The 15,161-nt window shown below is 35.8% G+C and overlaps 1 protein-coding gene across 5 annotated transcripts in view; it reads right to left on the bottom strand.

Moving 5' to 3' along the window:
- The window catches only part of DDC (dopa decarboxylase), a 78,146-nt gene that overhangs the window by 23,007 nt on the left and 39,978 nt on the right, over positions 1-15,161 (bottom strand). For all 5 annotated transcript variants that reach the window (XM_058421376.1, XM_040070108.2, XM_040070123.1 and 2 more), the window contains 4 exons: positions 12,155-12,298; positions 5,770-5,836; positions 3,552-3,646; positions 1,659-1,726 (listed from right to left, as the gene is read on the bottom strand). In XM_058421376.1, the coding sequence (XP_058277359.1) occupies positions 1,659-1,726; positions 3,552-3,646; positions 5,770-5,836; positions 12,155-12,298 (374 nt within the window). The remainder of the gene's footprint in view (positions 1-1,658; positions 1,727-3,551; positions 3,647-5,769; positions 5,837-12,154; positions 12,299-15,161) is intronic.

The raw sequence follows: 15,161 nt of genomic DNA, 5'->3' as shown, positions 1-15,161 counted from the left end.
ATTTATTCTTTATAAAGTGATTTACTCCTATGCATAAACCCCTTGCTGAATTGAACCCTGAGTGGCTAAGTAGTGAAACTTTCACTTTGAGTAAGGAGATGTTGCAAGGTCTCTTCAGAGTCCTTGTACTGAAAGCTTTCTACCTATGAAAACATGCATTTTGTGCAATGACTTATCTAAAAAACCCAAAACAAACAAAGAAACAAAACCAAACAAGCAAACAAACAACATCAACCCAAACAAAAAAACCAACAAGAAACAAAATTCAGAAAAAAAACACTTTCTTAAGTCTAAAGTCTAGGAATAACCTAAAATCTCCTGAGGTGGGAACTCACACTGTGATTGTATGTAACTTGTTTTACTGGAAAGCCAGGTAAAATGGCTTTAAGATAGTTCCACAGGGTTTTCAGGGAAAGCAGAATTAATGAGAAACTAAACTGTTAGGGACTAGACTGTGGTTCTTAATTGTTCTACAAACATCAAAGAAAATGATAGTGTATTGTCTAATTTGCAAGTTTTTAACAGTGTCTTTGAGTGATGAGAAAAAGATGGACAGAACTAGCGAAGGAGTTTGTTTCATCATCTTCCTACTTCCTTACACGCAGAGACACAGGATGTTATGAGGAGCTGCTACTACTGATGAATTAGGGTCAAAATGCAAGTTTTGACTAAGGAAACCCACAATGTGTTGGAAGATTAAAATGCCTACATCGGCTGAAATAGTAGTGTAAAAACCATAGTATATTACCTGAAAATATATACCTACTTTGCCAGGGAAATTAAGAGAGACAAAAGTTAACCAAAAGCAACTGAGTGATCGCTGTCTTACATCTACTCTTCTTAAATAAGGCGACCTATTTCTGCATGATGTTTTGGAGTCCTCTTTTTTTCGCTTTTGCAAATTTTGTTCTATTATAACTGAAATTAATGTTTTCATTTATTTTGATTAATAGTCTTCATTTGTTGAATAGCTGTTTTGCTAATAAGTATCATTAATTGTGATGCTGGTAATCATTTAGTTTGGGACAAAATTGGATCATCTACTATGGAATGTTTTTAACAAACCCATGCTATTATCACTGCCATGATACTTTGCTTTGTTTGAAAGGATATCTATGGGTTTCTATTTTGGCATCATTTAATATCAAAACGTCCCTGCTGTCATCTGGGAAAATTGAAAGTCAGTACAAAATTACATAAATAGGGCTTTTTGAAATCAGCTGCTTTTCATCAGCCAAATCTTAAACATTTTTAGAAAGGCTTTTAAAAGAATCAAACCAAAAGAAATGTTATGGAAAAGTAAGAAAAAAACCCAGCCCTGTTTAGCATGCTGTTCATTGCACTGATAGCCTTAAAATAAGTTTTTTTAATGTTTTAAACAGTCTCAAAATGGAGCAAGTATAAATCTGCAGACTTTTTGGGGCTTCTCTCTCTTATTGGATCATAATACAGAGCTCAGGCTTATTTTGAAATTTCATGGTTTTGAAACTTGGATTAAATGAAAGTTTGAATTCTGTAAATAATTTATAAGATTTTAAAGCTATGCGTTTCTCTTAATTTCAATTGAGAAATATAAAGAAATGTCTACTGCTAGAAAGGAAGACTAATGTAACCTCATTTTTGTCTCTTGTAATGTTTCCCTTTACTGTAATACTTACCACATTGCAGAGCAGTCAAAATTCACTAGGAGCCATTTGTGAGGATTAAAGTTAAATGAATCTGCAAACTGAGAATGGATAAATAAAAATAGAATTATGAAAGAGAAAAGGATCCCTGTACTAATGATATGACTTTGTCAAATTGTCTGTGTAATTATGAATCAATTCCTGAATGAAATCTTTATAATGTTCATATTGATGTCACCTTATTTAGTAACTGTTGTAGCTAAATCTTCATTTATTTGGGGAGTGGAATTCATGCTAGGTATGCAGTTAGGCTAGTGGTATTATCAACATTTTGAGCATTTGTTTGTAATTATACTTTCTTGATATGTACATTATGGAAACGTGTATATCTTATTGTGATCATAAATAAATAAATAAATCTGCGTACTCAGAAACATTCACTGGAGTTCTTATCACGTTTTATATTAACAATTCCCTAGACTTTCTATTTCCAAGAATATTAAACTAATACACACAAAATCCATATAGAGCAAGAAATTATACATGTAATTCAGAATATGCACATCATATTCCTTCAAAAATTACAATTGACTAAGATTTTTTTTTTTCTTTCTTTTACAGGGTGTTTTCTTTCAGTAGAAATTATTGTTTCATCTAAATCAAAAGAGAAAACACTAAAAAGTGAACACTTGCAATAAAATACGTATTCATACACCATGTGGCAGGCCTGGTTTATTTGACATGTTTAGGTGGGGCATCAGAAGAGACCCAGGTGGGTAAGATGGACACCATTTAGGAAAGGTTTCATCCATGTTTTCTGTTTTAACAAAGGCAGAAGTCACCAGCCTTAAAAAGCTGGGGATGGGGACTTGGCAGCACCAAGATCTGACTATTCCATATAGCACTTTTCTGTTCTCATTTGCTTCTCATAACCTTCCCTGTCACCTGTAAACAATTAACAGTTGCTCTAATAGGAGATGATCTGTCTCTACAGCTATCTATCTATACATCTATCTAGCTATCACGCTGTACTATGTAAGGTAGGAAATCTATTCATGGTTGTTAAATATTTACTCTTATGAAAAATGCTGGTCCAGACAAGGGATGCTGTTTCATTTCCTTCGGGAACCAATAACAATAATTTAAAAAATATTCCCCCACAGGAAATTACAAGCAGCTTCATTTGCTGATAAAAAAGAGACAGAAAGAAATGCCTTACTTGTGAGGGGGTTTTCCCTCCTCTTCTTCATTAGTCACTGCCTATCAGTGTCATGTTTAAACTTCTGGCTTTACCAAACAGCAATATTTTCTCCACTGATGTGGAAGACAAGGACTTATCTGACTGAGGGGAACAGCAGGAAATTGAAGTATTCTTATCTAAGCAACTGAATGCCAAGTAGCGAAGCGAGGCGGGGAAAAAGGAACAGCAGTGCTGTTGGGGGAATATTTCATTTAGGTCTGTTGGTTATTAAACCCTGTCTGTTTGAGATACAGCTACTGGCTCTATACTATATGACTTTCAGGATGTAAGAAGAAAATCAGACATAATGAGCTCATTAATTTGTCAAAATCATTTTTTCCTCTTTTTTTGTGTAATGCAGAATTAGGATGTTATAAATACGTCTTTAGCGATATTTGGGGGAAAAGTTCCTCTTTTCTAATTATTGATTCAGTACTTGTTATTCTGAATGACAAGTGTGACTCCTCTTCTTACACAGGAGTACTTGCATACTCCCAGTATAAACCATTAAAAATTTAAAAATTTAAGCAATGTAATAGAATGTACAGGGAATTGTAGTGAAAACTGAGGCAGAGCTTACTCAGAGATTCTGGAAGAGCCATTAATCTTGGGTGCTTTAGAGACACACAAATTCTACAAAAGAGCAAGGTTTCAGCAGGCTGCTAGGGAAAAAAACATTCATTCACCTCCACTCCATTTAAAAGATGCCTGAATTCAGGGCAGATGAAAGCACTTCCTGCATAGGCTGCATCAATATGCATCCAGATATTTTCCTTATTACCTACAAAAAATAATTCAAGGAAATAAATTAAACAGCAGATTAAAAGCCCAATTATTTTGCATGAAACCAAGTGCCTGAGAGGTTTCTCTTTGATGTTTTTATTTTCCCAATTTAAAATTAAATTAAGAGAATAAATGTTTCCACCATCTGGGATTTGATTAATATATAAAAATGCATATATAACATATTATTTTTCCTTCCCACTTCTACTAGAAAAAAGTTACAGAACGATAGAATCACAGAATATCCTGTACTGGAAAGGACCCATAAGGATCATCATCTCTAGGTTTATCTTATTAAAATCAGGCAACATAAATTATTTTGTGGTTTTGATTTAAGAACCATTATAAAATAGACTTTTAAAAAAATGTGTCTTGAGATTTAGTTATCATTTCTATGGTAATAAAACTACTTTATCAGGAGGAGATGGAATATTAGCTGTGCTCCCAGCTTCTAACTCATGAATCACAAACACTTTTCTAAACAGTATTTTTTACATATTGATAAATGTGCACGCACATGCTTTTGAACTATGTGCAGCAAACTTATTTGTTTCAAAGACGGAGGCACTTATGCAAAAGCAAGCACTAAAATGCTAAGAAAGTACTGCTTTTGATTAGTCACTGAATGGTTTCTGCAGAACTATTTTGGCGTATGAGCAGCTCACGTATACTCTGTAATTAAGTATCACGCTCTACGAGAGAACGCTATTTTAATGCGCCCAGTAACAATTACGGTATATCAGTTGATGGCTGAGGCACACATTACATCTTTACAGTGGCCACCAAATAATTTTGATGGCTATTTCCACATACAGAGGTATATCCGCCGAGATGTGCAGTTGGGCACCAAGTTCATGCTGAAATTTGCATTCTTCTGAACAAAATCTGACCTAAATTTTCTTTTTGCATGAATGTCTGGGAAAACTAGTAAAATATTATTCACAACATCCACAGCTTAGGTTTATTTGAACGCATGTTGAACGTTTAACTGATTATCTATTTTTAAATACACTTCGTTTGAGACATTGCCTTTATATCATAGGACTGCTCCTCATATATGCTATGGAGAAAATTAATCAGGAAAGCTAGCATGAGACTTCTGACTTCACTGGTATGCCATCCTCCTGCTGGGCTCTGCTGCATAAGCAGGGAATCATTGAAGTGAAACATGATTACTTGCTGCACCTAAACATATTGGTGTCACTATTTTAATAGGTCTATAGGAATAACACAAACAGCTGCTAAGCAGACTACTAGGAACCTGTTTAAAAAGGACTGGGAGAAACCGAGTCTCTGTGGCTTGTGCTGAAAGGCAGGAAACCTCATGTAAGAAATGACCACCACACAAGCTCCAAAGTTTACAACTCCACCTGAATGAATTAATAGGACATCAAATCAAGCTGTGTCTCTATGAAGTTGCTTCCAGTTGCTTGCAGCTATGGACTTCCTGTTCTAAATGTACACTTGAAGAGATATAGTGTGCTTTGGTACCATTATCATCAGCCAGCAAACATGATTTGACCAAGTCCTGATGCAGATCAAAGCTTGACACAAAAAAACATAATACAGAAAGAAATACTTATGAAGAATCCATGACTCAATCACTGTATTTAACACACTGGCATTTGTCCTATTTTTTTGGAAGAAGTATGAAATTGGGAAGGCGAGAATAAGGAATAAGAATAGATCAGGATTTTTGGTGAATATTTCCCTGCCCTTTATAGTTGTTAGAAGGCAGGAACAAAACACTTGGTGCAGAGCAAAATTAAGAGTTCAACTTTTCCCTGATATTCAGCATTGCTCTAGTCCTTCTGCCTTGCAGGTTGAAGAACTTGAAGAAATATGTTACAAACTGAGGCACTTACAGTAATTCTTAACTGACAGTATTCCAAAATATGTCCCCCCTTCAGGAAAAAAACCCTTAAGGCAATATAACTCTTTTAACAGCTTAAGAATGCACATTGGCTGCTTGACCTAATATTAGAAAAAACTGTAATGGAAGGGCACATCCATAAGTAGTTTTATTGTATTTGAACACTGACATTGCATAATGTCCTGGAAATGATTCAGCGTGGCTTAAACTGGTATCTGCAACTTTAGCAAGAAGCAGCAAAGACTTACAAAGAGGACCCAGTTCTAGCAGTTTGTCAAAGGAGCAGCAAGAGGTGGTTCCAAGTGTTGCACAGAACTGCAGAGACAAACAAACAAACAAACAAACAAACAAACAAAGTGTTACAGCATTACCAAATTAGAGAAACAGTCTGCAAAGGCAGCAATAAACAAAAAGAACAGACATTACAGAACCAAAAAAAAAAAAAAAAAAAGCAGCTAGTCATTATCTACCCTTAGTTGAACTTCTAAGACTATGGGTCGGTTTTTTCCAAAACTCCCATAACAGTCCATTGAAACAGATGCATAAAATAAAATGTTTATATAAAATTGAGTGCAAATACTGTAGTATAGATGCAGTGTTGTGCTTATGCTGTATTTTTTTTATTTTCTATATGTTTCACATCTTATTGTGCGGCTCAATACTACATTAACATATGCAAATCCCATCAAAATTATTTGCAGTTCATGGTACATAAGCAAGTTCTGAACGTGAGCAACTCAAAGGTGCTGAAGTTATTGTTGACAGAACTGATCAACAAATGTTGCTGTCTTGATCAGAGCCACAGCTCTGCAACAGAAATCTGTAACCAGTTTATGCTCAAGAGACCTGCAACATGGAACCTGTTCACTAGTAACATGTTCACTATTTGGTTTGCAAGACCTTTTCACAGACAAACTTCTCCCATTCATCCTAAAACACTGGAACAGTTCTTCCTTCATTGTGTTAACGTCACATTTAATGTATGCTTCTCTGCGGCCGATAGGCCAAAAGCAGAGGCAACAAAAATCGTGAAGTTTCACAGCAGAAAGATAATATAACTACGTGAATATGAGCTATTGTAATTTATTGGGAACATGGAGGTAGAATTTTAATCAAAAAAACCCCAACTACCAAGGGCATATAAACTGACATTATTTTATTTTTCATTGCTACGTTTATGTTTTAAACACCCCGTCTTATTTCTGAAAGCACTAACAAAGGTTGAGTATGGTTTTTGTCCGTTACAAGATTTTTACATATTAAAAGACACTTTACAGTTTAAATAGACAAAGTATGTTGTGTTCTAGTCAGAGTACTGAAGTTCAAAAGAATTAGATAATTTATCCAAGGTCACACCTAAACTACAGTACAGCTAGGAGATGATTATAAAAATGCCAAACCCAGAATTTTGCTTTTTTCATTTTAGTATTTCTGGTTACCTTTTCTGCCAAGTACACTGTCAATGCAACATATTTTGTTCCTACAGTTTTTCCCTATATATCTGGAACTAGTCACATTTCTGTGCGTATGTGTGCCCATGTCTCTTAGCAAATTCATGATGAGACCAAGAAGACGAGAAAGGAAAACCTAAATTATACTTGTTCATCCACTAGACTTTTCAAGAAACTAACATTCTGTCACAGCAAAACTTGCAAAAAGCCATTATTAAAATTAAAAAGACAATTCAGTATTTTTTCTATATTATGCTACTAAGAACTGGAATTTGAAACAAATACAGTTCTGAAAATGAGAAGCGTATTTTATGTATAGTTAGTAAAATCGCAAGCTAACGTATTTTTGCTTCAAGATAATCCAATCTATACCTATACTGGGCCCTCCTATATTTCTGAGACCCAGGAGAAGAAAAGAAAACTGAAGTGCCTTGAGGTACATTTAGGAGTTCTCTGGAAGACTAATCATCCTCTGAGAGAGGCTGCTTTGAAAAGATTGCAGGGTATTTTTTAAATAGCAGGAAAAAAAATCTGTGTCTATTTTTCCTAAGAAGGCATGTGCGTATGGAGCGAAAATATATTTATCACATTGAAGGGTACCATGAAAAAAATGCTATTTTTTCTATATGCATAAAGAATAGGAGTTAACCCATTGGCTTGGGAAATAAATAAAAAAGTGCACTATAGACTTAACTCTGCTTTTACACATATATTTTATGGTAATAAGGTATGAATTTTCTGACAAGATTAGAGTAAAATTGCCTTGGTTAGTCCAGCAATTAAAATAATGATGGAAATTTCACAACTAAAAGTTACACGTTGTTATTATTAATTTTGTACTGCAGTTAAGGTATCCTCCTAATCAGGATAAGGAGTATGTTTTTTCAGTGAGAGATTATATGAGTTCAAGCACATGCTTAGTTGTTTGAATAATGGCTTATTCTGTACAGTATACCTCTATTTCTAAAATAATTTTGTTTTCCACTCTGCAGGTGTGTAAGCCTCAAAGCTACTTGCTTTAATTCTCAGAAACCACTTAGAGTGACAGCATCTGCTCACGTCAGGACTCTCATTACCCTGCCTCAGTACTACAGAATGAATCTAACTCAATTTGTAGCCTGTATAACACCAGAAAAATCACATTTGTGCAAAGGGCAGGGGACAGGCTGCATCACAGAAATGGGACTGATGCCTCAGTATAGCCTGCAGGCCTTCTCCTTTTCAGGTTGTGCACTTCAAATTTGACTCAGCCCTTGGTTGTGAATACAAAGCAGCTAAAATGCTTAATTCAGTCATCTCATGTTTTACTTTCCTGAAATGGAGAGCTATGTCAGGAAACGTACATAAATCTTTATGATCCAGAGAGCAATTACTCTCAATCTTTTCAACTGGAAGACCTCCTACAGCTTTTGAAAAAGATGTGGACACATTTTGCATGGTTCCACCACAAAGCTTTTCATTTGCAAATAACTAAAATGAGGCAGAATTTTCAAAGTTCGCATATAGTTTTTGTTTTTTTTTCTCTTATTCAGTTCTTGCCGGCTTGCACTCCTGAGAATGTCTATGGCCTGAAGAAAATTGCAACAGTTCTCTAAACCACCATTCAGTATTTTACAGAACAGCAATCGTTCACTAACTAGACATCTGCACATGTCTCAAGAATGTTTCTTCCAAATGGAAATCTGTGGTCAGGATCTAAGTTTTCTCCTGAAAAGATGGCTCCTCTGTCAGTCTGATTCTGATTTATTGTTTCCCGAGTGAGTCTGGATACAAAAAGCCTGCTTCTTAATTTCCTGTGGATCACGTTCAGAAGAGTCATTTCATCTAGAATCAGAGAGATTTCATGCTGGGCGGTGAGTAATGGTGTTGTAGTAGCTTTATAGTGGTATATGATACAATATACATTGAAGTATATTGTATCTTGTATATGCCAGCTGCAATCTGTCAGTACTGACTTATGAAAGACAGCACCAAGCTCACAGGCCACCTACACACATTTAGGCAAGCTAGGCTTGAATGCAGTGGGCACTCTATCTGAATTTAGAAGTGCTTAACTTAGTGGTTTTCACTTTTGAGCATCCCAGCCAACATTCTGCCAACACCAAGGCCTGTCTCAAGCTGGGAGCATAGGGCCCAGCTGAGAGGAGCATTTACACACAGGCTTAACCACAAGTGTGTTTACAGTTAATGAAATGGACATGACTTCAGCATGTGTTTTAAAGCTCCCTTTAACTCGAGGACAGATGAAGAGCTGCACATCATCCGTGCTGGGAAATGGCTCCTCAGTAAATTGTGGCAACTTCAGTGCCTCAGCACCTGACATGGTTATGTGCTTTGTTTGCACAGTCTGCTTGCTTTACCATATGAAGATATCGCTGTTTTAGTTTCTGCAAAAGTATTTTGAAAGAACATTAACACAAGTCTGAACTCAGAAATCAAAGAAAGAAAACAAAAGTAGAGATACGGGTACCCTAGTGGCAGCAGCTTTTACTAGACAAAATGATGTACACATTACTAGTGCTACAAGACATTGACAGTGGGTAGGAATGCAAAGATTCCTTTTAAAGACAATGCCCATCCCCAAAAAAGGCTGCCAAATCCTATGTACGTGAAAAGCAAACCTTTAATTAAGAGATTGCTGTAACGACAGAACCTGTTTCACACCAAGTAAACCTGACCCTGATTCTCCACTCACTTCTACAGGGAAAGCACTGCTATCAAGTTCAGCATAATGATTCTTCATTTATTCATTAAGTATAAGAGGAGAAACATGCCTACAAGGCATTGCAATTTACTTGTATTTTCTTTTTAATCCGTTACAAAAGCTTTTTTTGCTTCTAAGGGAGACTGTAGCAGCTTGGATGCAAACAAGACATCTTCATTAGGAATGATGTCTCTGCTGTCACAAGTCTCTTCAGGCAGAATTTCTTCCATCAAACTTGTTGCTTTGATGTCGAACCACTCCCCTTAGTGAAGGATCAGTGAATACAGGGAAACAAGGAATCGAGTGGCGTAAGGTGTTTCCTTGGCAATGTGCATATCTTTGTCGCCAGAACAAAATACAACAGCACCAAATTACTCAAGAACAAAAGAAATGGAAAGGCTTTAGAAATCTGCAAGCCAGCAAAGGGAGCACTAATGCAGTGCATGGACTGCTGCTCAGCATGACAGAGAATTAACACACCTTTTGTGTTAAGAGGCCAACCATACCAATAATGAGATCTAGTTTAACCTAAGCTGACATATTTTATGTATACAAATAAATGGAAGGCTCGATACAGGCTGTATTAACTCAGGCAGCGTCTCTGCTGTCTTTGAAAGCCTGTTTTGCACAGCTAAACAAACAGAGGAAGAAAAACAGCAGTTAAATCACCCTTTGTAAAGGTGTCACTGAATACATAAATTAGATTTTTTTTTTCTCTTGCTATGCATAGAAAAATTAATAAGATGTGAATATTTATGAGGGGGCAGTGGCATTTTTTTGCTACTGGACAAAAGCTGAAGAAAAAAAGACATTAGTTTTATAATTACTGCATGAAGATGTGATATCCTGATGTACTTGTAATTATTTAAGATTAACAGTGAGATACAGGAACAGCATCCTGTATAAGGTATTATGAGATGGGATCATAACACAGAGAAATAAAACGTGCCTTGTGGTATGTTCTTCACCTCAACAGATGTGTCCCACAGAAAATAAGTTATTTTTTGGAATCCCTAGAGATGCTTTTTTCTCAGCCAGGATCTTGTTATATTGTAAAGCAATTGATAGGATATGCTTGGTCATCCTAAGGACTCGCTAGTCTAGGCACTCTAGAAATTAGCAGCTTTCTGCACATATGAAAACAACTTCTCATTCTAGTCATTCTCATATTACATAAAAACATTCTCTAAATGTTAATAACAAGAAGAGTGAAAAGATTATATTTTCAAAAGAGCTTGGTGAAATTTAAGCTTCTTTGTGCCATTTGGCACTAATCCATGACTATAAGCAAGCTTAATCTTCTAATTCTTCTGAAAACAGTTCATAGAAATTTAAGTCACATTATCCCTTTTCAAAATGTTATAACACGAAAGAAAAGAAACAACCATTGTCAGACATGACTTTTCTGTGAAAAAAGTGACTTATTTTTAAATCTCTTAAAAAAATCACATTTCTGAAGTCCTCAGTTTCAAATTAGTTGTGTGAGGATTTTTTTTCTTCAGTGTAGCCCAATAAAAACATATTTTCTGTAGCATGTTATATCCATTAATATATCTATAGAGCCTGTGGTCTGTATCAAGTTTAGTAGAGCACAGTGCTTGGAAATAAGAGAAGAATATTGCTGGTGATGTACAAAACCACAACAGAAGTTACTTACTTCATGGGAAAAACCAAATGGCAAAATCTTGCTTTAACCTGAAGCAGTAACACGGTATTCTGAACTGGCAGGAGGAGTAGATCTGATGAATAAGCAATTTTTCTTTTTGATCAGGTATTTATCATGAGGAACCAAACTTTTAGAATTTTATGTAATCTAACAATGCTCTATGTCAAAACTTTGGGGAATTATGAGTTTAAGATACTGAGACATAACTGTATTTGCCTTTGCTGTCCTGCTGTGAAAACAGGAGTCTTTGGGGAAAAAAGAGGACAGATGAAAGGAATGGTGACACCTAAAATTTCCACAGCTGCATTCCCTATAGCTCACTTGTTGGTTACATACTCGCAAGTACCTGACTGACAATGTCTCATCTTGATATTTGGGGTATATTATGGAGGTTAATTTCTTTGCTAATGTACTGTCAAGGGGAAATTATTGTTTCTTGAAGACACTTGAGCTTGAGATTGCAAAATTTAATTTATTGCCTTTAAACTTGTTTTATTTGTAGGTAAGCGGGAACCTGAAAAATAAAGGTGAACAGTTCAGCATTCAGGAATTTGGACATTATAGCACCACAGCCCTAGATGCAACTACAAAATTGCCCCCAAACATCATTCTGCTGAGATGTGCAACCAGCTGCTGCAGTTATTTTCTCTTCCTGCACAAAAAGGCATGTGAAGAACACTCATGGAACCTCTCCTAGGATTCTAGCTCAGATGCCTGTCAGTGCCTCTGTTAGGGATGAGATCATCTATTCATGTCAAAAGCATCTTATCAGAAGCAGTAAATCCACTGATTTGTTAAAATCCAGAACTCACAAAAAATGGTATAAGACCAGCAGCTTTGTCTTCATCCAGAACTTTCTTCAGGGCTGAACCACAAACAGTGAATGTGTCATCTGAAGGAACATTTTTAATCTTCACAGCACCAATTAGGGCAGCCCTTTCCACAGATGAATGAGCCTACAAGGAAATGGGCAAGTTTTAAGGCCAACACCTTTTACTGGAATATAAGAAGTTCATTTGAATTTACAAACTAAAAAAGTAAAGTCACACTTGAGATCCTGGGAGGGACTGTTGATGGTATGTAATAGATACATACTTCTCCACCTTTCCTATAGGTAGATGGACACACACATATGTATATTCATATACATATACATGCACACAATAAACTAATATCAACTCTGACATTTCCTTGAGACAATTGCCATGATCACATTAGACAAGAGTTCTACTAACCTCAGTGAGAGTTTTAATTCATGTGGTAGGATTGATGTAGAGCTTCAGGATTTGGCTCTAGATCAATCAAAAGACGTGCGGACAATCATCTTGTCTGAAAATTATTCAGGTGCTTGATAGCATATTTTTATTGTGTATAGTTTTTCTGAACTCTTAAAATTATACATGTCACAGTATGGTACAAACAGATATTTTCTTATGTGACCATTTTTTTCTGATTACATACTGACTAAATTGTGGTTCGATCATTCATTCACTTTTTTAGGCAAGTAAGGATCATTCCCAATACATAATTTTATTTACAACTCAATTAATATGAATTCCCCTAAAAAAATATTGGTTTAGAAAATAAATGATATTTCTGTAAATAAAAACAATGATATCACTAAGAAATTCTTATAAATTTGTGAAGTACAGCAGAATAACAGGAATAAAAACTCCATTGACAATAAAAAGTACAGTAGCCATAAAATAATCTCTTTTAAAACATGATTAAAACAAACAAACAGAAAAGATATTTTACCTTCTATAGTTTCATTAATCATCATTGAAAGAGGAAAATCCCTCACCTTTTCATATCATGACCATTCTCATTCACAATCTCCTTGTTGATTTATTCCAGTGCCTATAAGACTACTTTAATTTAGCATATAATCACAAAAATAACAATCTAGAATTTTGTTGAACTAGACTAGATGAAATTTTTGCCTTTCATCTTAACATATTCCTGGAATGACATATTTTAAAGACAGATGTACCATTAATTTGTATCTCAGTAGTGCCTCTTGTTAACATGTTTTGCTAACTAATTCAGCACCAACTTGAGAAAATTTGGAATCCTAGACTCGAAATATAACTTTTTAAGTGGAAAAAAAAGGTGTATGACATAGCAATACCATATTTCATTCAAGTGTACAATGGAAAAATTGCAATTCTATACTAGAATTGCAAATAAGCAAACTAGAATAATACACTGAGGCTGTTAGCCAGTCAGAACCCCTAAATTGCTTCATCAAGACTCAGAAGTTGTAGCAAGATACTTTTCCAAATGCATTCTGGCATTGTTGGGTTCTATCAGTGAATGGTTTTCCCTCCCACAGAATGGCTTACATTGAACTTTCTTTCATGGATTATTGCCTATGAGTCACACAGGTCTGTTCTTAACACAGAAGGAACGGTGAGCTCGGTAACAATCTGCTTGGAAAGGTCAGCAGTATCTTAAGGCAAATCCTTCTGTAAACATAAGATCCTCTGACCTTCAGTAGGCAGGAAGGCCTGTCAGTCCTCATTTCAGGTCAGCCTCTTATATGGGACAAAAAAAGTCAAAACAAGTAAAAGATTTTGTGCGTCACTGGGTCGGTCAGAGCTCTGGGATTGGTGGTCTGCGCAATATTGACCTCAGGGTCCCAAACAAAACAAAACAAAGCATAAATATCCTTTGTTCCTCTTGAAAGCAGTTATCTTTCCTCATTTTCTTGTCCTGAATCTTCTCACCATGCAAGTGGAATCCCTCTTTCCACCAGCAAAGATCAAGTGTAGCATTAACTTCTTCTACAGTGCTTTCTAACATACACTTAGTAGTAAATCAAAGTGGGGCTGAAACCTGGCCATTTTACTCTGCACATCAGATATTACTTTAAAATAAACATTAAGCACTAAGAGAGGGGTTTTTTTCTGTCTCATTCACATGTAGGTAAGAAAATGTTACACATATTAAGAGAAACAACATTGCATGGCCCTTCAGTGGCATTACTGTGTCAGAAATGTAGCAGCAGCAGAATTCACATGAGCCAGAATTTGTTTTCATTAACATTAAAAGCCTCTCATAGTCATGGCCTGCTGAGAATTTAGTGTAACTCAGTCTACTAAATACTACTCACAATCAGAAATCAAGGATTATGTTTTCTGTTTCGTTGCAAGATTTTTTTTTTTTTTTTAATAATATTTTGGCTTCCTCATGTATTCTGACCAATTTCCTTTATATTCATGCATTAGGTTTTTCTGCGTCCGTGCATCTGCGCCCATGTATGCATATAGGGGGAGGATGTATGTGTGCTTGTTTGCACATGTGCTTGTAGGAGGAAAATACTGTGTACACAGATGGACATAGAAGACTGGATGTAACAAAATATAACTGGATGTTACTAAATATAACTGAAATTAATACCTTATTTAATGATCTTATTTACTTTAAACAAGCTCTTTATAAAGATATTTAACACTGACATCTGGATATTTATCCTTTATATTATGATACCACACATGACATTCCAGTTCACTTACCACAGAATCATAGGATGGCCTGGGTTGGAAGGAACCTTACAGATCAACTAGTGCAAGTCCCACTGTTGTGGGTAGGGACATCTTCCACTAGACCAGGTTGCACAGAACCTCATACATCCTGGCCTTGAGCATCTCCAGAGGTGGCACATCCACAACTTCTATGGACAACCTGTTCCAGTGCCTCACCATCTCCACAGTAGAGACTTTCTTTAATATAATCACCCTACTCACAGTTTAAAATCACTCCCCCTTGTCCTGCCACTACATGCTCGTGTAAAAACTCCCCCCATGTCTTTCTTAC

This window comes from Hirundo rustica, chromosome 1, assembly GCF_015227805.2.
Source record: "Hirundo rustica isolate bHirRus1 chromosome 1, bHirRus1.pri.v3, whole genome shotgun sequence".
In the NCBI taxonomy this organism is placed as follows: Eukaryota; Metazoa; Chordata; class Aves; order Passeriformes; family Hirundinidae; genus Hirundo; species Hirundo rustica.
The sequence above is the reverse complement of the archived record's forward strand: the minus strand, read 5'-3'. Positions and strand labels throughout refer to the sequence as shown.